General features: G+C 49.8%; 1 protein-coding gene across 2 annotated transcripts in view; it reads right to left on the reverse strand.

The window, feature by feature from the left end:
* Window positions 1-1,584: 1,584 nt before the first annotated feature.
* TM9SF4 (transmembrane 9 superfamily member 4) overlaps window positions 1,585-23,515 on the reverse strand; it is a 56,779-nt gene continuing 34,848 nt past the window's right edge. For both annotated transcript variants that reach the window (XM_029220638.1, XM_029220639.1), the window contains exons 6-18: window positions 23,253-23,376; window positions 21,678-21,796; window positions 21,464-21,575; window positions 20,059-20,129; window positions 15,577-15,709; window positions 14,070-14,151; window positions 13,898-13,973; window positions 11,005-11,088; window positions 9,283-9,458; window positions 8,724-8,787; window positions 7,443-7,562; window positions 6,544-6,633; window positions 1,585-3,524 (exon numbers count right to left, since the gene is read on the reverse strand). In XM_029220638.1, the coding sequence (XP_029076471.1) occupies window positions 3,375-3,524; window positions 6,544-6,633; window positions 7,443-7,562; window positions 8,724-8,787; window positions 9,283-9,458; window positions 11,005-11,088; window positions 13,898-13,973; window positions 14,070-14,151; window positions 15,577-15,709; window positions 20,059-20,129; window positions 21,464-21,575; window positions 21,678-21,796; window positions 23,253-23,376 (1,401 nt within the window). In that variant the 3' untranslated portion in view covers window positions 1,585-3,374. The remainder of the gene's footprint in view (window positions 3,525-6,543; window positions 6,634-7,442; window positions 7,563-8,723; window positions 8,788-9,282; window positions 9,459-11,004; window positions 11,089-13,897; window positions 13,974-14,069; window positions 14,152-15,576; window positions 15,710-20,058; window positions 20,130-21,463; window positions 21,576-21,677; window positions 21,797-23,252; window positions 23,377-23,515) is intronic.

Here is a 23,515-nt window from a genome sequence, read left to right on the forward strand (position 1 = left end):
AGGCTGGAGGCCAGGATTACAAAGGACATGAAGAAACTTGGGTCGATGAATATGTTCACTATCTTGATTGTGGTGATGGTTTCATGATATATATATATGTCAAAACATGGGACTTCCCTGGTGGTCCAGCGGTTAAGACTCCACACTTCCACTGCAGGGGTTGCAGGTTTGACCTCTGGTTGGGGAACTAAGATTCCACATGCTACACGGCACAGCCATAAAATAAATAAATTGTACACACACACACACACACACACACACACACATACAACAGATCAAATGGTGTAGTTTCTATCAATTATAATTTATATTAAAAATATAAACATAAATACACTTTTTTAATACACATTCTTTTAAAAAAGCAGCTATAGTAGTGGTTGGAAGAACAGGCCTTGGAGTCTGGCTGCTTCAGTTGAGTACTACTCCAGCACTCACTTGCCATGGGACCCCCCCCACAGCAGGCTACCTGAACTACTGGTGCCTGTTACCTCCTCCGGAAAAGGGAGGAAAGAACAAATTGATAATTGGACTCTTTCAAAATTAAATAACGGAAATTAAATTTTTAAATTAAATAATGGAACATGCTTCAGAGGATCATATTCAAGATTAAATGGCCTAACACATGGAAAGTGTTTGTAACAGTGTCTGGAACACAGGAAGTATCCCATGAATGGCAACCAGCACCTTTCTCACTGAGGTTTGGCACTGGAGTGGGTGGGTCTAACAGGCAAATGTTGTTTTTGTTTGCTGTGCATACCCTACGGTGGTTAACTGTTCTTTCCTCATCACCCATTCCACGTGACTCTGGTGGGCTGAAATTCACAGTATCCAGTACACTTGGGGTATGCAGCCTGTAATAGGACTCTATCACCCAGGATGTAGTGATTGGTCCAAGATGTATGAACAGTAACCCAAGCCGGGCCCATCAGAGACCTTTCCTAGGATTTATCAATATTGAGTGTACTGACATAAGATGTCTTTCTTTTTCTTCTGGGCTTTCTAAACTGGCTAATGTAAGCCTAGAGTGATCTGTGCCATGCTCTCCCTGCCTCCCCCACAGGAAAGAAGACTGTTGACAATGGGACAAATGATACAGAGAAAAGCACAGTGGAGACAGGGAGAATCTTAAGGCTATCCTTTGTGCCCCTGGATCTACCCAGACCTGAAGCCAAACCACTCCTTTCCTTGCTGACTTATGAGCTAGTCAATCCTCCTTGGGGCTTTAGGCTGTGTGACCCATTTCCACTGCCTGCAGCTGAAGGTGTCTTACATGACAGAGAGGTGAAGTGAGTTAGCAGCAAAATACTGGAGCTGGAAATCATTTAAAAACCAGGTCTCACTGCTACCAAAGCTCACACATGATTACCATCTCCTACTTGTGGGACCAGAGGGGCATGCTTAGTGATTCAGTATCAAGGGGCTAAGCAGATGGCAGAGGCTATGAACAAGCACCAGGCAGGGGAAGAGCAGTGGCCTGGGCCCTAGAAAGCCTTGACATGAGACCGAGCTTTGAGGGAAACCACTCAGCTCAACACATTTGAGGAATTTGTCTCACCCCAGACCCTTGAAGAGATTCAAGAGACATGACAACAGGACAATGACATATTTATTTACAACTGGACCACAAAAAGGCATACAGGCATCTTTTAATTAAAAATAATGATGATGATGATTTAAAAAGTCAGAAAAATCGATGCTGTTTGAACCCTTTATGAGGAGTCCGTTTCCGTCCCCCCAAGAAGAGAATCTCTTAGGGAAAAAATCCAAGATCCGAATGAAGAAGACTCCATTATCACACTCTACTGCTTGGGCTCCCTTTCCTCCAGCCTGATTCTTGGCGGACGCCGCTTGGCACTGCGGAGTCGCTGTGAGGCAAGGTTGAGAAGATCACCGGTTTGACTGGTGGAGCTGGTGAGGGCTGCTGGGAGAGTGCGGGGGGAGGGCGGCGGGGAGGGGGGTGTGTTCCCAGCTCAGCCAGCATCCTGAGCTTTGTCTTCCTCAAGGGGCTGCAGCCAGGGTGAGTGGCTGCTACTTGAACCCTAACCCCAGGGTGGGTTTGGTCTCTTGCAGCTTAAGAGCAGACGTCTTGTGACACGCACGGGGGCGGGGGGTGGGTTAGGAGGAGTGGGCCCTGACAGGGGAGCCAGGCCTGCACGTCAGCTCCTCTTTCTTAGGCTCCTTGCCTATTCCTGGGACTCGGGGAAGGAATGACAGAACTTACTTTCCATCTTCCTTCTCGCAACCAGTGTTCTGGGTGTTCCTCAAAGGAGACAAGAACTCAGACAGGAGGTGGAGGGGAGGGGTCTGGCTAAAAGAGCTGTGTGTGGGCACTAAGGCTGGGGGATGTCAGGGAGAGTGCCTCTTCCCAGCCACCTAAAGGAGGGGATCTGCGGTCTCCAGGCCTTGTCTCGCCCTGGAAATGGAGGAGAGGGCCCACCCTAGCACACTCTGCAAAGAGCAGTGACCCCCACAAGGGAGGGGCTGAGGAGCCTCCTGCGGGGTGAGGACCCTCAGCCCAGACACACATGGATGCTTGGTTTGGCTCTGGAAACACTTGGCCCTGGACCCAGGGTTTCTTGGCACGAAGACAGTTCATTGCAAGTCTCTCCTCCGGTCCAGAAAACTCTCACTGCTCTGAGCAGGGGCAACTCCTGCTGTCCTGGGGCATTTGGTGCCCAGTACTTCCAGGGGATTTCCTTGTAGCAACCAAGACCTGGGCTTGCTCCCAGTGACAAGATGACCGGAGGCCTGGCGGGAAGCCCCGCCTCGAGCAGCCCTGGGAGGAGGCTGGGGAGGAGAGAAGAGGGAGGAAAGGGGCTGGAAGAGGCTGGTTGGCACTGAGGATGCGTGTCCGGGCTGAGCTGTGCTTTGTCGCGGCATCAATGGCGAGGACGGGCAGCAAGAGGCTCAGAAATCTCGCTGGAGCCTGGAAGGCCCGGCGTTTCCTCTTCCAGTTAGTCGTGGGGTGGCCAACAGCCCTGAGGAACTGAGGTGGAGACAGTGACCAGAACCCAGCGTCTTGATGGGTTTATCCATCCTGGATCCATTTGTTAAAAAAACTAAGGAAAAAACTCCAAACCAAAAATAAACCTGAATAAACAGGTCTGAGAGTTCCTGCTGGAGGGATCTTTCTTAGCACTGAAGAAAAACAACCCACAAAAAACTCATCCCCAACAGAACTGGAATAAGATGATGAAGAAAAATGCAAGATTTATCTATAGGCCCTCCCGCCCCTATGCAGCCCCAGGATCCAGGAACACTGTGCCAGGAGTTACATTCCAAACGAGCAGGAGTTATTTTACGTGCCTGCAGTTCCCCACGCGGGGTGGCTTCCTGTCCGTGGATGGAGTGGGCCAGGCCACGGTCCACCCCCATCAGTCTATCTTCACAGCAGCGTAGATCTTGCGGACAAACATGTAGGCTGCATAGAAGCCGATGGTGCCCGTGAGAAGCCAGAAGGACAGGACCATGAGTGCCGTGTAGCCAAAGTAGAGGAGAGAGGGAATGAACTCGACGATGTCCAGCTGGGGCATGAGCAGGGGAGAGAAGAGAGCGGACACGCTTAGTGCCAGCCTGCCGTGGCCAACTGGGTGTCCCCCTACCTTCTCACTGATCTCGTGGTGAAGCTGAAGACTGGCAAGGGGAAGGGGCCTGCCCCAGGTGGGCAGCGAGGGGCAGGTGGGTCTCACAGTCATGGTGGACCTTCATCAGTACCAGGGCCCGTGCACTGCCTTGGATGCTCACCACCACTATGGTAGGTTATTAACCCACTTTACAGATGGGGCACAGTTACACAGCCGGGAAACAGAAGGAGCTGGGATTTGAACCTGGGGCTAGAGGGCTAAGAGCCCAAGGCCCAAATCCATTGACTCAGGACATTTCCTGTGGGGGCAGGAGGGAGTGGGAGTCTTCCTGGGGAAGGGCCTGGGAGCTCGCTGGGAGATGGGGCTGACCTCAGGGGCCAGTGCCAGAATGACAAAGGCAGCAATGGCCATAGCTGTCACTTCTTCACTCGCCACAGTCCCCAGAACAGTACAGTGAGACTCCTGGATGCTGGAGCACAGGAAGTGGGGGCAGGAGAGAGGCATCCAGGGCTCCTGGCTTTAGGAACAGAGAGCCACCATGAGCCTGTCTCAGCCTACAGTCCTCTCCACCTGAGTGCGCTCTGTCACTTTCGTTACTCTCTCATGGGGATTTTTATCTTGCAGCATTTGAACTCCTTTGCAGAGTTCTGAGGCCTGGGCAGGGATGCTAGGGAATCTGGGGTGTGGTGGGGTTTGCTGGGCCAAGTGGAACTAATCTAGGACCTTGGTATCAAGACCTGCCCAGCCCACCAGGGCCTGAGTGGGGCCTGTTCTAGGGCTCATGGGAAGACAAATGGCCACAAAATGCCAGGAGCCCAGAAGAAAACAATAAGGGTCACTGTTTGAGACCGTCTCCCTGAAGTCAAATGTCCTCAAACTAGGGGTGAAGGCCATGTTTTCCAGCTCAACTGTCTATGTCTCCTTTTATGAGCTTTCTTATGGCTGAAGATGGGGTGAAGGTGAGGGGGGAAACAGGGCAGTGGTAAATCCAGTGGTAAAACCAGGAAAGGGATGAGGCAAAAAGGCAGCACTGGAAAGTTCCTTAGAGTTCAGACAGGCCAAGGCCACCATTTTACAGACAGGGCTCTGGGGCTGGAGGAGGTTTTTAGAGCAGAGAAGAAAGGCTGGGCCACAGGCAGGAAGGGCAGGAGGCTGAAATGTGACCCTTGTGTAGGCGGCTATGGTAGCAGGTTTTGCTTGCCCAATACTGGCTCCTGTTTTCCTTCTTCCTGGTGTCTCGGGTACCCACTCCCTACTTTGTGGTCCTATTGGGGCTGTCGGTCCTAATACAAAACCTAAGCTAGTCAATCAGAGTATGCCATCCTACTGGACATGAGGAACAGTGAGGGATGGCATGTAGCCTGGGCCAATGAGTGTCTTCCCTGGGATTTATAACATAATGATAGAAGAAAGATGTTCTTTTAGTTCTAGAGCTGCAAAGCTGAGAAAAGGAGACTCTAGGGCTGCTATTGGTCATCCTTCTATTTGTGGAAAGATCCTGCCTACAGATTGAAGCCAAGAAAACACACACAGAGCTGAGGAATAAACACAGAGCCCTGATACCATCTGAGCTGCTGGATCTAACCAAGCCTGAAGCTAGAACTCCAACTTCTTATTAAACTTACATCAGCCAAAACATTCTCTTTTTTGCTTAAGCCAGTCGGGACTGGTTTTGGTCACTTTCCATTCAAAATAGTTCTGATTAATAAGGGCTGTAGAGAAGGGAAATTAGATTTGTTCTGCAGGAGTCCAGGAACCAGACTGTGGTCTGAAGATGGAATTTACAGGGAGGCAGATTTCAGTGTGACTTAAGGAAGGCCTTGATAATGACAGGAGCTATCCAAAGAGAATGGGAGCATCAGGAGGGAGTGTCTTCTGTTGCTGGATGTGCCAGGGCAGAGGTGAGCGAGCTTTTTCTTAAAGGACCAGATTATAAATAGTTTAGGCCACGTGGGCTCTGTCAAAACTACTCCACTCTGCCATTGTAGTGTAAAAACAGCCTTGACAATAATGTAAATGAACAAGCACGGCTGTGTGCCAATAAAACTTTGTTTACAGAAGCAGGCCTGCTGGCCCATGGGCTTACAGTTGGCTGACCCCTGAGCTAGATGATCACTTGTTGGGATCGCTGGAGAAGAGGGCAGTCAGCAAACTGGAAGCAGGGGTGCAGCACCGCACTCAAATATCTGGACAGTCCTTTCCAACCTGACATTTTTGGGAAAGGGAATTCCAAGCTTCACCCAGCTGACCTATGCCTCTAGTTTGGGAATACACCCTGGTTATAAGCAGAGGACTTCTCGGTTTGGGGTCCTGGATACCCAAAGTACAGCGGGTAAAACTGTCTTCAGCGTAAGCTCCAGAGGTAACATGAGGTCCGCCAGAGCGACCCCAGACTCCTCTCAATGGCCCATCTGGTTTGTGTTACACACAAATCTAATAAGCCTGCTGTGGGGATCTGTCTGTATTCTTGCTCTTACGCCGCTCTTTGGGGACAGTGAGCTCTGTGAGTACAGCTGAGTTCCTAAATCTGAGTGCTAAAGGCTACTTCAGCAGTTTCTGCTTTTACCTTTATTAACTCTTCTCATTTACTTTCATTCTTTCAAGTTACTGTTTTTTTTTTTCTGTCATCTTGAGGTGAACACTGTGTTAGTCTCTCTTATTTCCTCTTAAAAGCACTCTAAGGTGACATACTCCCTTTAAGTTCTGCTTTGGTTGTATCTCACAGGTTTTGCATACAACATTCTCATTGTCATTTATCCTGAAGGCTTTTGTCACCCAAACATACTCTCTTTCCTAAAAAGATTATGTTCTAAGAGCAGGAACAGTTCTAGGATGACTTTGGTCCTCCTCATTCTTGGCAGAAAAGTAAGACTTAGACACTTGGGGTTTTTCCCCAGCACCCTCCCCGCCACAATCCTGCCCTGAAAGGGCTAGGGGGCTCCCTCATGCAGGGTGGTACCTTGTTAACAAAATAAAAGATGGCATAGACCAGGACATAGAATGCAGATCCCCCGGAGACTAGGAAATTCCTCCACCACCAGCGGTAATCCTGAGGAGGAAACAGAGAAGGGTCATAGCTGTCTCCAGGCAGAGCCTCTTCCCCAAGTTTCAGAGCTGCCTGAGGACTAAAGACCCTGGGTAAGAACTGTAATATTGGGGCTGACGCGAAGCTTTTTATACCTTGACTGTGATGGTGGTTACACAACTGTGTGCATTTCTAGAAACTTACAGAAACTGTAGATTAAAAAGGGTGAACTCCACTGTTTATAAATTATATCTCAATTTAGAAAAATCAGCAACAACAAAAGAACATTATTAACAACATTAGCATTTCTTGAGCAAACGCTCACCACGTGCCACATATTGTCCTAAGTGCTCTATGCGAATCAGCTCATTGAGTCTTCGCAGCCACCCTGTGAGTTAGGCCCGGAAGGCACACGGAGGTTACACGACTGCCCAAGATCCAGAGCTACTAGCAGAGGAGCCAGGGTTTCAGCTCAGGCTGTGTCCCAGAGCCCTTGTTTCGCCCATCGAGAGCTAGTCCCCAGACGGAGGGCAGGTCACCCAAACTGCATCAGCTGTTGAAGAAACCACTACTGGAGTGGACTCAGTACTGACGAGTCTACTGTCGTTAGGTCGTGGTGACTTCCCTGCAAGGCTATGCTGTGAGGTAGGGATCATTAACTCTAGTCTACAGCTGAACAAATGGAGGCTCGGCAAGGGGAAGTGATGTACTTGCCCAAGACCTCATGGCCAGAAGAGGCAGGACCACATGAGAAACCCAGACAGCCTCACTGATCCAATTCAATACTGGCCCCAGCTGCCCCCACCCCAAACTGCTGGCCCCATTCCCCTCACCTCTGCACACAGCTGGAAGTATACCATGACGATGCTGATTTGCGAACAGGACACCACCAGGATGATGAAGACGAGGAACAGGAAGCCGAAAAGGTAATAGAACTGATTCTCCCAGATTGCCTGTGGATATACCACAGCCGGCCTTCAGGTAGCCTGCCCCCACTCCCCTGGCATTCCCGGCTTGTGCTCGGGAACTCCATCCCTTAGTCAGGACTGGCAGGAATGGAGACACCATCATGACACCACTGGGGCCTGTGAGCCTGGCTCGTGGCTGACTGGTCTCTCCTCCCTGGAGCAAAGGGTTCCTAGGGAGGGGCCGGGGCATGGCTGATCCTGAGATGGGTGGCCCCCGCCTGAACTCAGCAGCTTGCGGAAAATAATGAATCCCACCCCAATCAAAATTACACAGCAGCCACCACTACCTGGGGCAGCTCACCACGTGCCAGGTATAGTGTTACGTGCTTTACGCACAACACCACGTGTCGGCCTACGAAAGCATGGCATTTTACAGTGAAAGAAGTCAAGGTTCAGAGAGGCTGGTGATCGGCCCAGTGTCACACAAACAGAACACATGTAGACCCCCTGCCCAGGCAGCCAACCCGTCCTAGGCAGGGCGGGGTGGGCGAGGGGGTCTCAGCAGGGACAGGCTGGGCCACTCCAGAGGAGTGGATGCTTGTCCAGCACTGACTTATTGCAAGACCCTCCCTCCATGCTAGGCGCTGAGCTGGGTCAGCTGGACTCAGATGGCTCTGAAGAACTGTTCTGCCAGCTTTCATGTCGGCATGCCTGGGAGAGGGGTAATCAGCATTACAACAGCAGCTACAAGTCACCAAGCATTTCCTGAGTGCCAGGCGCTGTGCCTTTTACAGACGCTATCACGTTCCAGCCTCATGATGATCCTGGGGATTAGGCACCATCCCCCCACTTTCCTAGGAGCTCTGAGTAACTTAGGTAAACCCAGCAGTCAAAGCAGACGCAACAATGACATTGACAGTGGTGGTGGCTGACTGCAATGCTGCTAAAGCAGCCACGGCAGCTTCTATTTACTGAGCCCTTCCCACACCAGACCCCGTACATATGGCACATCTCACGTAGCCTTCCAAGCTGTCCTGAGAGGCAGGACTGTTACCCTATTTTAGGGCAAACAATGGGGGCTCTGAGAGGCTAAAAGGTCTGTCTGAAATGTCACAGGCGGTAAGAGGCAGAGCACCTAAGTGGAGGGGCAGGGACTAGGCTAGTGTGGGTGAAGGTGAGGGGTGGGGAGCAAGTAGCAGTACTCACACTGAAGATGAAGAAAAGCTCGATGAACATGGCGCCAAAGGGCAGGATCCCAGCCATGAGAATGCTGCAGAGAATGGGAGGGTTAACACTGCTGGGAGACCTGGGCCACTGGAAGCTTCAGGCTCCCTCCTGAGCCAGCAAGAATGAGAATGCTTACACTGTTTGGTGGGTCTAAATCTTTCGGCATTCTTTTGTACCATTATAGCCTCTCAAGAGGTGGGCATCATTCTCCGCATTTTATAGATGGGAAAACTGAAGTACAGAGAGGTGGCGCGACTTGCCCAAGGTCCAAGGTAGTCTTTACCTGTCACCCTGCACCTTTCCACTCCACCCCTTCCCTGGCCAACACCGAGTCTGGCTACAACTTGGTCCTCTCTATCTTGGAGTGAAGCTAAGCTTTCAGGAAGTCTACTAGAGCCAGCCGGGGCTGCAGGAGCACCTGTCATAGCCCCCACAGGGGGAGGGTACCCCTGTCCTTGTCTTTCCAAGGAGATGGCTCAGGGGAACGTTGGCCTTGCCTACTCCAGAAGCCCCCAACCGGCCCTTGCCGGAGACTCACCCCACAAATCGGTTCATGTACCACCGCTGCTCAGGGATCTGCCGGGGAATCTGGTTGGTGCGCACAGGGTTGTCATATGGCTGCTTGCGGAAGCCGAAGTAGTAACCCAGGTAGACAAGGGGCAGGGAGATTCCGAACCACATGCATAGCAGGGCCACCATGGTGGGGAAGGGCACCTGTGGGCACAGCACCGTGAGGCTCCACAAGCCCTGAAGCCCAGGCTGGGGTCGTGCAGGGGCAGGGGGGACCTTCTGGGTCCCAGGGCAGGAAGGGCACAGCAGGACCACCATGGTGGGGAAGCTCCTGCAGACACGCCCCCCCACAGGGCTCCTGGCCAGACTGTCCTGGGGCTGACCCCAGCCCTGGGAAAAGCAGAGGGCAGATGGAGGGCCAGTTGAGCCATGAAGTGAAGGAACCACGGCATCCTACAGGAGCTTGTCACCAGGGAGGACGTGGGGAAAGAACAAGGAAGGAGGGGCTGAGAGCATGAAGGGGAGAGGAAGGGCCAGAATGAAGAGAAATTACGTGTGGTCTGTTAAGTGAAAACGAAGGGGAAAATACAGAAGTGCACAAATAGTGCGTTCCCAATTTCGCTCAATGAAAACACCACAATATACCACGAAGTGAAAAAGGCAGGATATAAAACTGTATGTAGAGAACACCATTTTAATAAAAACACCCCAATACTTATATGCATACATGCCTGGAGAGGCCTACACCAAAAAGTTAACAGCACTTACTCAGATGGAGTATGGGGCTTTGGAATTGATTTTTCATTTTTTTTTTAATTCCCCTCTGCACAGTCTGAGGTTTTTACAACTCACACAAAATGGAAGAAATGAATTAATCTTTGTAAAGTGTTCAGAACAGTACTTATTCCAAAGTAAGCACTATAAAAATGTTTGCTATTAGTTTATAATTTTACGATTACATTATTCCATTTTAAATATATCTAAAAAGAGGTTAAAAGACTGCAAAAACAGGGAATTCCCTGGCAGTCCAGTGGTTAGGACTCTGCGCTTCCATTGCAGGGGGCACGTTTCTTTTCTAAAATTTCTGCAATGAGTGTTTATAGTGAGCAGCTGGTAACTGGGAGAAAAATGTTGAGACAAGAGAGAAGGGAGACAGGTATAAAAAAGAGGAAGTGAGAGGAAGAGCATGACCCTGTCTTTCCTGGGGGCAGCTCCCTGGACCGCTGGGAAGGACCCAGTCCTCCGGCAGCCTGGACTGCAAGCCTCACCCAAGCACCTTCTGTGGGCACCTGCCAGTGGAGGGGAGGCCGTTCTCTCCGCTGAGGCTGGGATGGCAAACACCTGCCCCACCTCTCCCGCAGCTAATCCATCAAGACCATCTCCCCACCCCCAGCTGAGTCCACAATCCTCACAGGGGGGCTGGTGCTGAGCTCAGGGCAGGAACACTAGGAGGAGAGCATTGTTTTGGGAGACTGACCTCATCAAGTCATACCAAGCAGCTTTCCCTTGGTTGAGACGAGGGAAATTCCCCAGTTGGCCCCTGGACTGTGGAAATCTCCCTTTAGAGAAGTGAGCTTTGGTCAGCTGTCTGAAAGAGCCCACAGGAAGGGCAAGACAGATGGATGCATAGGGATGGAGAAACCGTGGCCAGCCCTCTGGGGATTTAGAAAAGGGAAGGAAGCAGCAGGAGGTGACCTGCAGGAATGGGCCTGAGCACAGCTGGCCCTCCCTTGCTGGGGAGGGCACTTACCGCCCCTGATGAGTGCTTTCCCCAGATGAAGCAATTCAATACGAAGCAGATGCCAAAAACCACGCCAGGGTACAATGTCGCCGTCTGGAAGCAAGAGAGGCCAGGCTGGGGAGCGGCATCTAGGGAGAGCTCCCACCTGCCCCATCAGGGCTCCCTGACTAGAGGTTCTCAAGCCCTCCCTGTCCTGCAGGACTCAGCTCAAGGATAAACCCTTCCAGAAAGCATTCCCTGACCCCCAGACTAGGCAAGCCTCCTGCTCTCTGTCCTTTTAGATCCGTGAACCGCACCGTCCTCGCCCTCATCCGTGCTCGTAGTCATTTGCTGTTGTTGCCCCCACAGACATAAGCTCTTGGGAGGATCAGGTCCTGCTCACTGATGCGCTCCCAGCACTCAGAGCACAGTACTGTTCAATAAGCATTTGCTGAATAGGAATGATCAAATAAAAGTTTTACTAAACACGTAGGTCTGGGCCTCAACCCAAACTGTCCAGAGTGGTGGGTAAGCTTTAACTGAGTCTTAGGGGTGGTGGGTGCTCGCCTCCACATGAATCAATCATCTCACCCAATCCTCGCTACAGGCCTAGATGGGAAGGACTGTCACTATCCCTCTTCAAGAAGAGGACAGAGGCCCAGTAACGTTAAATACCCCACACCCCAACTTCACACAGTCAGTTAAGGGTGGAGCAGAGGTTCAAACCCAGGCAGTCTGACTCCAGAGGCCCTGCTCCTGACGCCCTGCGGTGTATTCTATCCAGTCAAGACTTCTGGGGCTGGGGCTCAGGCACTGGGAACCAAAGCCCTAGACCTACAGTGGAGCCTCCTTTACTACTGCGGCTGCCTGAGCATCCAAGAGGGTCTGCCCGTGAGGCCTGAGGCTCCCTGCAATCTGGTGCTCAGCTTCACGGCCAGTTTTATTTACCTTTAGCCTGTAGCCTCCCACACCCACTAACTGGCCACTGCTCTCTACGTCCCTGACCCCGGGCCTTCATGAGGTAGAGTCACCAGCATCTCAGGGATCCGCCGTCTGAGTGCCAGTGCTGAACCAGTGGCCTTCTGTATACAGTCTCCTTCCAACCACACAACGACCTGAGACTTAGGTGCAACCAGCCCCCACTGGAGAGATGGGGAAACCAAGGCTCAGAGGGCTGGTCAAGGTTACCAACCAAGGAAATAACGGAGCCAGGACTGGGATCCAGGAGATTCCAGAACCTGAGGCCTCCTTGCTGGCTGCTTCCATCCAGTTGAAACCCTCCTCTCCGAGGCCCAGCTCAAATGTCATTTCCCCCCTTCCTGTGTGTTCCTACTTTACTCTGCTGTGTAGCAGAGAACTCCTCGTCTGTCCTCCTGGCTGAAATGTATGGACTGAGCACTGTGCTAGATACCAGGAAGAACAGGAAAAATGTTCAGACCCATAAATGGAGAACAACATAAGTGGCACTCATAGGCACAAGGCTCTGCCCAGGCCCCTCTGGGGTGCCAAGGAGGACCCTGAAGTTAGAATCGGTGGGGGAGGAAGTGACCCCGGACCTAAGACTTAGCTGCCCACGCAGAGGCTGGGGGAGAGAAGAGCAGTTGTACACCTGCACGGCTGCGGCTGCAGCAGGGGCCCGCCTGTGGAGCGAGGCAGAGCTCCACCCAGGGAAGGGCCAGAATCTTGCAGGGAAACTGAGGAGGCCTAGGACGGCCAAGGGCCCAGGCAGGAGGGAAAGGTGCCTGAACCTGGGGATGGAGATGGGAAGGAATTCGTGGACTATCTGGCAGGAGAACCATCCACACTTGACGTATGAGAGGAGGCGGGGGCGCTAGTGAGTAGGAGGAAGACAGGGAGCCTCCCAGGTGACTGCCTTGGGGGCCCAGGTGGATGATGGTGCCAGTGGATGCAGGGAGCAGGTTTGGGGCAGAGAGACGGGGTTTGCCGTGGCACCAGTACAGGGAGACTTGGAGGGTATCTGGTGGGAGACCTCATCAGGGAAGTCTCACCGGGTGAGGAGAGGGCTGGGTTTTACAGCTCTGAAGATCCCTGGGTCTTAGCACACAGTAGCCTGAGAAAAACACCTGATGCGTCAAGAATTTAGGAAACTCTTTTTGATCTTTCCAGAACAACCACTGTCACAGCTCTTCTATACTGAGGGCTTATTAACTGCCAGGGGTATTTGCCAGAGCTGGGATAGCCTGAGTTCCCCTGCTCTTTTGATAGCTGTGAGAATGGTTTCAGAAGGCCTGGGTCTAGAGGCTTCTCTGAATTTGGCACCAGGGGTTTCCCTGGTCCTCTAAGGGCTCACTTGCTCTGGGAGAAGGGGCTCAGGGCTCCCTGGGAGGCAGGGTCCACTCCCAGGCATCCTCTGGTTTCTGTGGTCTTTTCTGCTGCCAAGAACTCTCCTCACCACCAGGAGGACAGTGAACACCAGAAGCTGACCTTATTGAAGAGGAACAGAGGCCCCAAAGTCTGGAAAACAGGCTGACAGTGACGTGGGGCCTGGCTTCTCCCGCCCCTGGCAGGTAATTCTCTCCTTACTCTGCTGGGTAGGGTGTTCTCACAGCTGCCCTGATCAGGTTTTGACCTTAAACTTTGACACCTGGGATGGTGTCTAAATCCTGTTATTCTGAATCCCCTATTTCTTCTTGTGCTTGAGCCATGGGACAATGTAGGCTAAAAATCATCTAAGTTCAATTCCCTCTTTTCATGGATGCGGCTACTAAGGCCTCAGAGGTAAGCACCCAGGGGTGAGAGCCCAGCTCTCCTGGCCCTTGGGTGTGCTCCTCCCACCCATCAGGCTGCTGCCCAGCACCTGGCCCTAAACCCCCACCAGAGCCTGCTTATGCTGCTCTCGAGGAGCCCAGGAAGAAGCTTCTTGGCCTCGCAAGAACATGGGGAGGAGGGTTAGGACACTTACACAGAAGGCTCCTTTCTTCCACCGATGGCCTTTTAGAGTGCGGTACAGACGGCCGGCGGAAAATCCACCAAACACCCTGTGGGGAAACGGAAGGGATCCACACCAAGGGGACCTGTTAGCTGCGGTGCAGGCAGTCTGCGCCAGCCCTGGGACCCCACTCATGCACACGTACCCCATGAACATGAAGAGGAAGCAGGCCGTGGTCATGAGAGCTCCCCGGCTGGAGGGTGACAGCATCCCAAGCATGGCCACAACTGAGGAGGGAAGGGCAAGAGAGGGAAAGTCAGGGTCTCTAGGCCCCAAGGCCCAGTCGTGGGCTGGCTCACAGGGCCCCAGGGCAGGTGAGGCTAGATGAGGCTCCCTACTCCCTCTCCCTACTCTACTGGAGAAGACTGGGTCTTAGTTGGGGTTCAGAGGGGTGCAGCAGTTGCTGGGCCATGGCTGGCTGCGTCTTTTTCTTTTTTTTTTTAAATTTATTTGATTTTTATGTATTTTTGGCTGTGTTGGGTCTTTGTTGCTGCGCGCGGGCTTTCTCTAGTTGCAGTGAGCAGGGGCTACTCTTCATTGCAGTGCTCAGGCTTCTCATTGCGGTGGCTTCTCTTGTTGCACAGTACGGGCTCTAGATGAGCGAGCTTCAGTAGTTGTGGCTCGAGGGCTCTAGAGTGCAGGCTCAGTAGTTGTGGCGTATGGGCTTAGTTGCTCCGCGGCATGTGGGAATTTCTCAGACCAGGGCTTGAACCCGTGTCCCCTGCATTGGCAGGCGTATTCTTAACCACTGTACTACCAGGGAAGCCCCATGCATCTTAATGGTAATGGCCAGCCCACAGAGCACTTGCAACCAACCAGGCACTGAGCTGAGAGCATTACGAATGCCAGCTCACTGAATCTACCTCATCAGCCCTCTGAGGTGGTTAGTTCCCACATTCCTTAGATGAGGAAACTGTGGCTCACGAGGTCAAATGAGAGGCTCACAGAAGTTAAATGACTTGTCCAAGGTCACAAAGCTTGGAGGCATGAGGCTGAGACAGAAATTTAGGCAGATTAGTTGCTAAGAGATTAGATTTTGAAAGTTCTCATCACAAGAAAAAAAAATTGTAACTATGCGAGGTGATGGATATTAACTAAACTCACTACGGTAATCATTTTGCAATATATACATATAATATCAAATCATTATTTTGTATACCTTAAACTAATACAGTGTTATATGTCAGCAAAAAAAAGAAGTTAAAATGGTTAAAAAAAAAATTTAGGCAGATTGATTTCAGAACTGCCTGTAACTACTATATATTCATTTTGGGGGGTGTTTTCTGAGAAAAAAGACCTGATTCCAGTCCTAATCCTGGTGCTGAAATGGGTAAGTCACTTAATGCCTGGCTGCAAAAGGAGGCCAACCTCAGAGTGCTGATATATGGCTTCATTGGTGGTGTGGATGTCGGGGGCTATCGATGGTGCTGGCAAGATCTGAGGAGGAGCAAATCACCAGGGCCTGTTGCTGAGAGGACCAGCCCTCTTGCTGGGATGGACGGCTCTGTCTGGCCCAGAGATGTTGACATGCCCCCCTGCCCCAGGAAGGGACGCCCACCCTTTTCTCAGACTCAGGCCTGTCCTGCGCTGGTGAGCACAGCTCACCCTCCCCAAACCCCCAGCCCACCTCCACCCCTGACGGGCTTACTCACAGATGACGATGAGGATCATGCAGAAGAGCTGAATGCCCGAGCCCAGCAGGGAGCTGAGGATCATGGGGTACTGGGGGGGTCTGAAGACGTCGCCATGCACTAGCTTCCACCCGGACTCTTCCATCGTGTCTTCCTGCAGCAAAGGGCCAGAAAGCGAGACTCTTCTTGGGCTCTGGAGAAGGCAGCTCCTGCAGGGACCACCCCCAAGGACCCACATCCTTGACCAGGGCTGAGGGTCCCTCAGGTGTCAACCAGCTCCACTCTGACACAGGAGTATAAGTGACATGAGAACGTATATCCCAGAGAACTGTCACACGGAAAAAGGAGGGCACAAACATGGGCTTACAGCTATACAAAAGGAAAATCTCCTCCCCACATTCCAAAAACCAAATGCATGGAAAAATAATGTAAACCAGCACACTAAAATGTTAACTGTGATAGTTTTTGAGTGGTGTCTTTAGAAGCAAGCTATTATTTTTTTAACTGATTATAAAAGTAATATAGGCACACTTTATTTTATTGTGCTTCATTTTACAGCACTTCGCAGATACTGTATTTTTTACAAATTGAAGGTCTGTGGCAACCTGCATCAAGCAAGTCTGTTGGCACCATTTTTCCAATAGCATTTCCTCATTTTGTGTCTCTGAGTCACATTTTAGTAATTCTCACAACATTTCAAAATTTTTCATTATATCTGTTATAGTGTTCTGTTATCAATGATCTTTGACTTTACTATTGCAATTGTTTTGGGGTGCTGTGACCTGTGCCCATATAAGATGGCAAACTTCATCAGTAAACGTGTTCTGATTGCTCCACCAACCAGTTGTTTCCCCATCTCTCTCCCTCTCCTCCAGCCTCCCTATTCCCTGAGACATAACAATATTGAAATCAGGCCAATTAATAACCCTACGCCTCTAAGTGTGTAAGTGAAAGGAAGAGTTGCCTGTCTCTCACGTTAAATCAAAAGCTAGAAATGATTAGGCTTAGCAAGGAACACGTGTCAAAGGCTGAGATTCCTAAAAACTAGAACTCTTTCACCAAATAATTAGCCAAGTTGTGAATGCAAAAGAAAAGTTCTTGAAAGAAATTAAAAGTGCTACTCCAGTGAATACAGAAATGATAAGAAAGCAAAACAGCCTTATTGCTGTTATGGAGAAAGTCTGAGTGGTCTGGATAGAAGATCAAACCAGCCACAACATTCCCTTAAGCCAAAGCCTCATCCAGAGCAAGGCCTAACCCTCTTCAATTCTATGAAGGCTGAGAGAGGTGAGGAAGCGGCAGAAGAAAAGTCTGAAGCTAGGAGAGGTTGGTTCATGAGGTTTAAGGAGAGAATCCCATCTCCATAACGTAAAAGCGCAATGTAAAGCAGCAAGTGCTGATGTAGAAGGTGGCTACTCTAAACATCAGATATTCCATGTAGACGAAACAGCCTTCGATTGGAAGAAGATGCCATCTAGGACTTCCATAGCTAGAGAGGAGAAGTCAATGCTAGGCTTCAAAGCTTCAAAGGACAGGCTGACTCTCATTAGAGGCTAATGCAGCTGGTGATTTTAAGTTGAAGCCGATGCTCATTTACCACTCCGAAAATCCTGGGGCCCTAAAGAATTATGCTAAATCTACTCTGCCTGTGCTCTAGAAGTGGGACAACAAGCCTGGATGACAGCACATCTGTTTACAACATGATTTACTGAATACTTTAAATCCACTGTTGAGACCTACTGCTCAGAAAGATTCCTTTCAAAACATCACTGCTCATTGACAATGCGCCTGGTCATCCAAGAGTTCTGCTGGAGATGTCCAATGAGATTACTGTTGTTTTCATGCTTGCTAACACAACATCCATCCTGCAGCCCATGGATTAAGGAGTCATTTTGACTTTGCAGTCTTATTATTTAAGAAATACATTTCATAAAGCTATAGCTGCCACAGAGTGTGATTCCTCCGATGCATCTGGGCAAAGTAAACTGAAAACCTTCTGGAAAGGGGTCACCATTCTAGATGCCATTAAGAACATTCGTGATTCATAGGAAGAGGTCAAAATATCAACATTAATAGGAGTTTTGAAGAAGCTGATTCCAACCCCCATGGATGGAATTGTGGGGTTCAAGACCTCAGAAGAAGAAGTAATTGCAGATGCAGTGGAAACAGCAAGAGAACTAGAATTAGAAGTGGAGCCTAGGGCTTCCCTGGTGGCGCAGTGGCTGGGAGTCCGCCTGCCGATGCAGGGGACGCAGGTTCGTGCCCCGGTCCAGGAGGATCCCACGTGCCGCGGAGAGGCTGGGCCCATAAGCCATGGCCGCCGGGCCTGTGCTTCCGGAGCCTGTGCTCCGCAGCGGGAGAGGCCGCAGCAGTGAGAGGCCCGCGTAACGCAAAAAAAAAAAGAAGAAGTGGAGCCTAAAGATGGGACTGAATTGCTGCTATCTCATGATAAAACTTCAATGGATAAGGAGTTATTTCTTACAGATAGGCAAAGAAAGTGGTTTCTTGAGATGGAAGCTACTCCTGGTGAAGATTTGTGAAGATAGTTGAAATGAAAACATAGGATTTAGAGTATTACATAAACTTGGTTGATAAAGCAGAGGCAGGGTTTGAGAGAACTGACTCCAATTTTGAAAGAAATTCTGCTGTGGGTAAAATGCTATCAAACAGCATTGCATGTTTACAGAGAAATTGTCCATGAAAGGAAGAGTCAATTGATTTGGCAAATTTCACTGCTGTCTTATTTTGAGAAATCGCCACAGCCACCCCAACCTACAGCAACCAACACCCTGATCAGTCAGCAGCATCGACACTGAGGTGAGACGCTCCACCAGCAAAAAGATTAGGACTTGCTGAAGGCTCAGATGATGGTTAGCATTTTTAGCACTAAAGTATTTTTAAATTAAGGTATTTTTTTAGACATACTGCTACTGCACACTTAACAGACTGCAGTATAGTATAAGCATAAGTTTTATATGCACTTGGAAACCAAAAAATTTGTTTGACTCCCTTTACTGTGATAATCACTTTATTGTGATGGTCTGGAACTGAGCCCGCAGTATCTCTGAGGTATGTCTGTATGTGCTCTTACTTGTGTAATAAGTAAAAAAATTTTTTTGATATATGGCATGATATTCAAATGAACAAAAAGTAGTATATGAGTATTGTAGACAATTTTTTAAAAATCCAGAAAGACTGAACAAAAAATATAAAACTCATAAACATTCATAGATTAAAAAATAAATCAGAAAGATAGAGAAAATGATTTATATACTTAATAATACCACTGTTTTGACATATTTCCTTCAGTCCTTTATGTATGTACATGTGCATATGTATATATAATTTTTAACAATAAAATATTGTATTTACTGTGTAACAATACTTTGTTATTTTAAGCTGATGTATGATCATGAGCATTTCCTTATGTCAATAAACACTCTCTACAATTACTATTTTAATGTTTGTACAATTTTTCATTGTATGGCTGTACCATAATATAACCAATCCATTATTATGGAATATCAGGCAATTTACAGTTTATTTAAATGATAAAAAAGGCTGCAATAAATATTTCTAGACCAAATTTTTTTTTTTAGACCAAATTTTTGTGGTTTTAATGCTTTCCTTAGGAAAATTCTAGAAGATAGTGTATCAAAACAAGTTAACTAGGACTTCCCCGGTGGTCCGGTGCTTAAGACTCTGTGCTTCCACTGCAGGGGGTGCGGGTTCGATACTTGGTTGAGGAACTAAGATCCCACAGGCCGCACCAACAGTTAAAAGTGCAGCCAAATGTTAAAAACAAAACAAACAAACAAGTTAACTATTTGGCAGTTCATGATAGGTACTGCCAATTAATAACTTTTCAGAAATCTCCTAGTTTACACCTGCACGGGTGGCATGAAAAGGTGCTTATCTCACATTAACCCTGCCGGCAATTAGTACTATGTATACGAATCTGTGCTAATTTGAAGGTCCAAAACTGTCTTCTCATGACTGTTGGACACTGCACGTTGGGGGCTTATCCCTGAGGTAAAAACAGTTTTTCACATGTTTACTGGCCATGTATGGTTCCTTGTCTGTAAATTTTTTGTTCATTATCACATTAGGGACTTTCGTGGTTTTTTTTTTTAGAGATTTTATACCAGTTCTTTTAACTATCATCTTTTTAAAAATTTGTTGCATATATTGTTTTGCCATTTCACTTTTCTGTTGTTTACATTTCTTAACATGCAGGATTAAGGTAAAATTAATCCAGTTTTCTTTCTGTGATTTCTTCCATTGTTTTTACGCTTAGAAATTAGAAAGCCTTATCCCCATCACTTTGGGTCATTAAACATTTTGTTTTCCTTTTCAATACTTGGTTTACGCTATGAATGATAACACACACACACACAGAGGCACGTGCGTGCATGTGCGCGTCCTGGTCTGGTAGGCCCAGAGCCCCACTGCTAGACTGCCCTCCCTCTGCAAGTCCATCCCTCCCCAGCCATGACCTCGTACAATGTCATCCTCCTTATTATAGTTGGCGATGTCCTTCCGGAGGGTCCGAATGATAATCATACTCAGGATGCCTGAAACAAACAGGGGTGGGGAAGAAGAGGAGTCGTCAGCACGGCCATCTGAGTCTTCTGTGCTGCTTGCCCTCTGGGCACACGTGGCTTCCTCTAGTGGGAATTGGCTATGCAGCCGCCTCAGGTTCTCTCCTGGGCATAGCTCCACCCCAGCTACAGGGCAGCGTAAACAGAGGGTCACCCCCCAAGGAGGGGAAGAATGAGCTGCTGGGATGGGCGGAGGCAGTCACAGGACACCGCTTGTATTCCAGGGAGAACAGCATCCCAGCTCCTCCAGGGCTTGGTCCTTCCAGCCTCACCTCCTCCCAGGCTCGCCTCTCACTTGCCTCTGGTTATTTGTTGCTTTTAGTTATCAGGTCACAGCCCCATCTCTCTCTCACCTGCGTGCCTGTAACCCAGGCTGTTCCCTTTACCCGAATGCCCCACTCTGTCCTGACTCCTACTCACACTTCAAAACATCTTCTCTTCTCAACACCGCAAACAGTCCAGAGGCGCCCCCGTTGGTACGTGCGCAGCGCCCTGTTTACCTATCTAGTCAGCACAGCATAGTGGTTAAGACAATGGGTTGTAGGACCTTGAGCTAACTTAACGCTTTTTGGCTTAGCTCACGGGGCTGCGAGGATGGGGATGCATTTAAGTGTTTATTAGCACAGCAGCTGGCCCCTGGGTAAATGTTTAATAAAGACAGAATTATCTTTACTTCTCCTGATACTGAAACGATCAGTTTCATTCTACCTCTGACAACCACCCTCACTCTGCTCAATGCCCTCTTGCCATCTGGCTTCTCACCAAGCCTGTCTCACTGCAGGGCCGTGACCCTTGCTGGGACCGTCTTTCCCTAGGTCTCTGAATGGTGGCTCCTCATTCAGAGAGGTCTTCTCTAAAGCAGCCTTCGCCCTTTCCTCAACAGCCATGCATATGCTTCACAGCACTTAGCACTATCTGGAACCCTACTACTTCTGTGCTTTTCTGTCTCTCTCCTGCCACCAGAATACAGACCGTGAGGGCAGAGACTGGGTTGGGCTTGCTCAACACCATATCCAGCACGCGGCATGGGGCCCGAACAGGATGAGCAATGCCGAAACACTGTTGAATGAGTCAGTGAAGGTGTGCGTGAAGAGGCGGCGCAGCCTTCCCCTAGGGAGCTCTCCAGAGTAGAGGGTGAATCTTGTTTACCTCTGTGTACTGATGCCTTGCACAGAGCCCTAGTGTCTGTTTTTGACCTATGCTTGGCTCCAAGAACACCCTAGAAGTCTCCTGGGAGTGATGTGACACCTCAGCCCCTCATCCCTCACCCCCTGTCCTCTCCACCCTCCAACCCATAGCTCTCTCACCTGACAGGAAGAAGACCACCACGACGGAGTTAATGATAGAAAACCAGTGGATCTGTACATCACTCATGGTCAGGTAAGTGTCCCAGCGAGAGGCCCATTTGATGTCACTCTCCTGGTGGTGGGAGGAAGCACTTGAGAGTCAGGCCTCCACCTTGACAACTCCTGCTCGGACCAGAGCCCTCCTCCCCTGCCGTGGGCTCCAGCCCCTTCTCACCTCCCAGTGCACAGAGTAGGTGAAGTACAGCTGATTCTCCTTGGTGGGGTCAATTTCTTGGGGCGAGGAGTTGGTACCCTCAGGCAGGGTGCATGAGCTCTTCTCGTCTGTTTTGAGGTCTGTGAGAAACAGAGACTCAGTCTGTTCCTGCAAGGGCTGGTGCCACTACCCAGGGTCTGTTCTGCGGGTGCCCTCAGAGGCAGTGTGCTACGGAGCAGTGGCTGGGAGAACAGCTGGCAACTAGAGCTTTAAAACTGTGCTCCCTTGGGTGGGGTGGGGAGGGTGGGAGGGAGCCCCAAGAGGGAGGGGATATAGGTATATATAGAGCTGATTCACTTTGTTGTACAGCAGAAATGAACACAGCATTTTAAAGCAATTATAATCTAATAAAGATGAAAAAACAAAAAAGAAACAAAAAACTGTGCTTCCCAGAGCCCTGACTTTCCAAAGGGCCTTAGGGGCTGCAGAGAGGTGTATGTGGGGAAGGGTCTGAGTCCCTATTTAGTCAAACGAATTCTTCCTTCAATCAATTCAAACATTCATTTGCTCATTCAATCAGTCCCATTCAACAGGCAAAAACAACACTGACTCACTCTCTCATACGTTCGCTCACTCATTTAGTCCCCAGAGTCCTGGCACTTTAGTAATTCAATCACTCCGACGCTTCCTTCCTTCATTTACACATTTGTTCATCCTGCTGTCTGTCCATTCATTCAACCAACATACAATAAATAAGCACCTACTATGTGCCAGGTACTGTGCTGGACAGAAAGTGGTGAGAAAAGGAGACAGGGTCTCTAACTTCGAAGAGCCAGTGGGGGAACAGCTGCTGTCAAACACTCACACAGTAAATGTCAAGCTGTAACCATGACACAGACGGGAGGAGAGGCAGTATGATGCCCCGAAAGTGCAGGGTCTATGTTTTACATAAGACTTCTACGTATGACTTTGTTTGACTATGAGGTTCCACAGCTTAAAAAAACTCCAGAAACTCACCACCACTGTGGACAAAAGGCCAGGCATGCTATGTGAAAGTGGCCCTGTGGTGAGTTAGCGCTGCCAGGCAAGGCGAGGCCGACCAGATCCTGTCAGGCCCACAGGGCTGCGCCTGGGCGCTCACATTCCTGCACAGCTGTTGACCCGGGGCCAATCACTCACACAGAGGAGCAGAAACACTGAAAGCTGCTGCCCAGCAGCTCCGTCGGTACCCCTGCCCCTTGTGCTTCATCCCTTTGCTCTTGAGCTGGCTGCTTCTTGTGATGGCCCAGCAAACCCCCAAACTGCTGTTTGGTCTTGGCCAAGTCACTGACCTCTCTGAGCCTCTGGTTCCTATCACAATCAGCACATTACCTCCCGGGGTGGCTGGTAAGGTGCTGTGCCAGGCCAGGAGACACCATGTCAGCTCTCCCATTGCCCCCCACCTTCTCTAATGGGAATGTAGTGACCCTACCTTGGCTGGGCCCATATGCCACACTGGGGCCTATCAGCCATGTCAGGAATCAAGGGTGCAAAGACCCTGGGTGTGAAGCCCAGGCCCGTCCAGCCCTGCCCCTCTGGTCACACCTCCCCACTCACCCTCCAGCCTGATGCTCTGGGGAATCACCTCGAAGCGGACGACGCGGTATGTGTGCTCCTGGTCCTCTTCCAGGTCCTCCCGGTGGTAGTAAAGGATGAACGAGAGGTGATTGTGCAGGTAGATCTAAAACAGCGCAACAAAGAGAACAAAACAGCTAGGAGCCAAGAAACCACCAGAAAAATCACACAGGGTGACCAGCCAGGTATTAGGTCCCTTCCCTCATCTAGCAGACCCAACTGTACCAGCGTTCCAAAAACACTGC

Source organism: Monodon monoceros, unplaced genomic scaffold (assembly GCF_005190385.1).
Source record: "Monodon monoceros isolate NGI ecotype Baffin Bay Population unplaced genomic scaffold, NGI_Narwhal_1 Super_Scaffold_13, whole genome shotgun sequence".
In the NCBI taxonomy this organism is placed as follows: Eukaryota; Metazoa; Chordata; class Mammalia; order Artiodactyla; family Monodontidae; genus Monodon; species Monodon monoceros.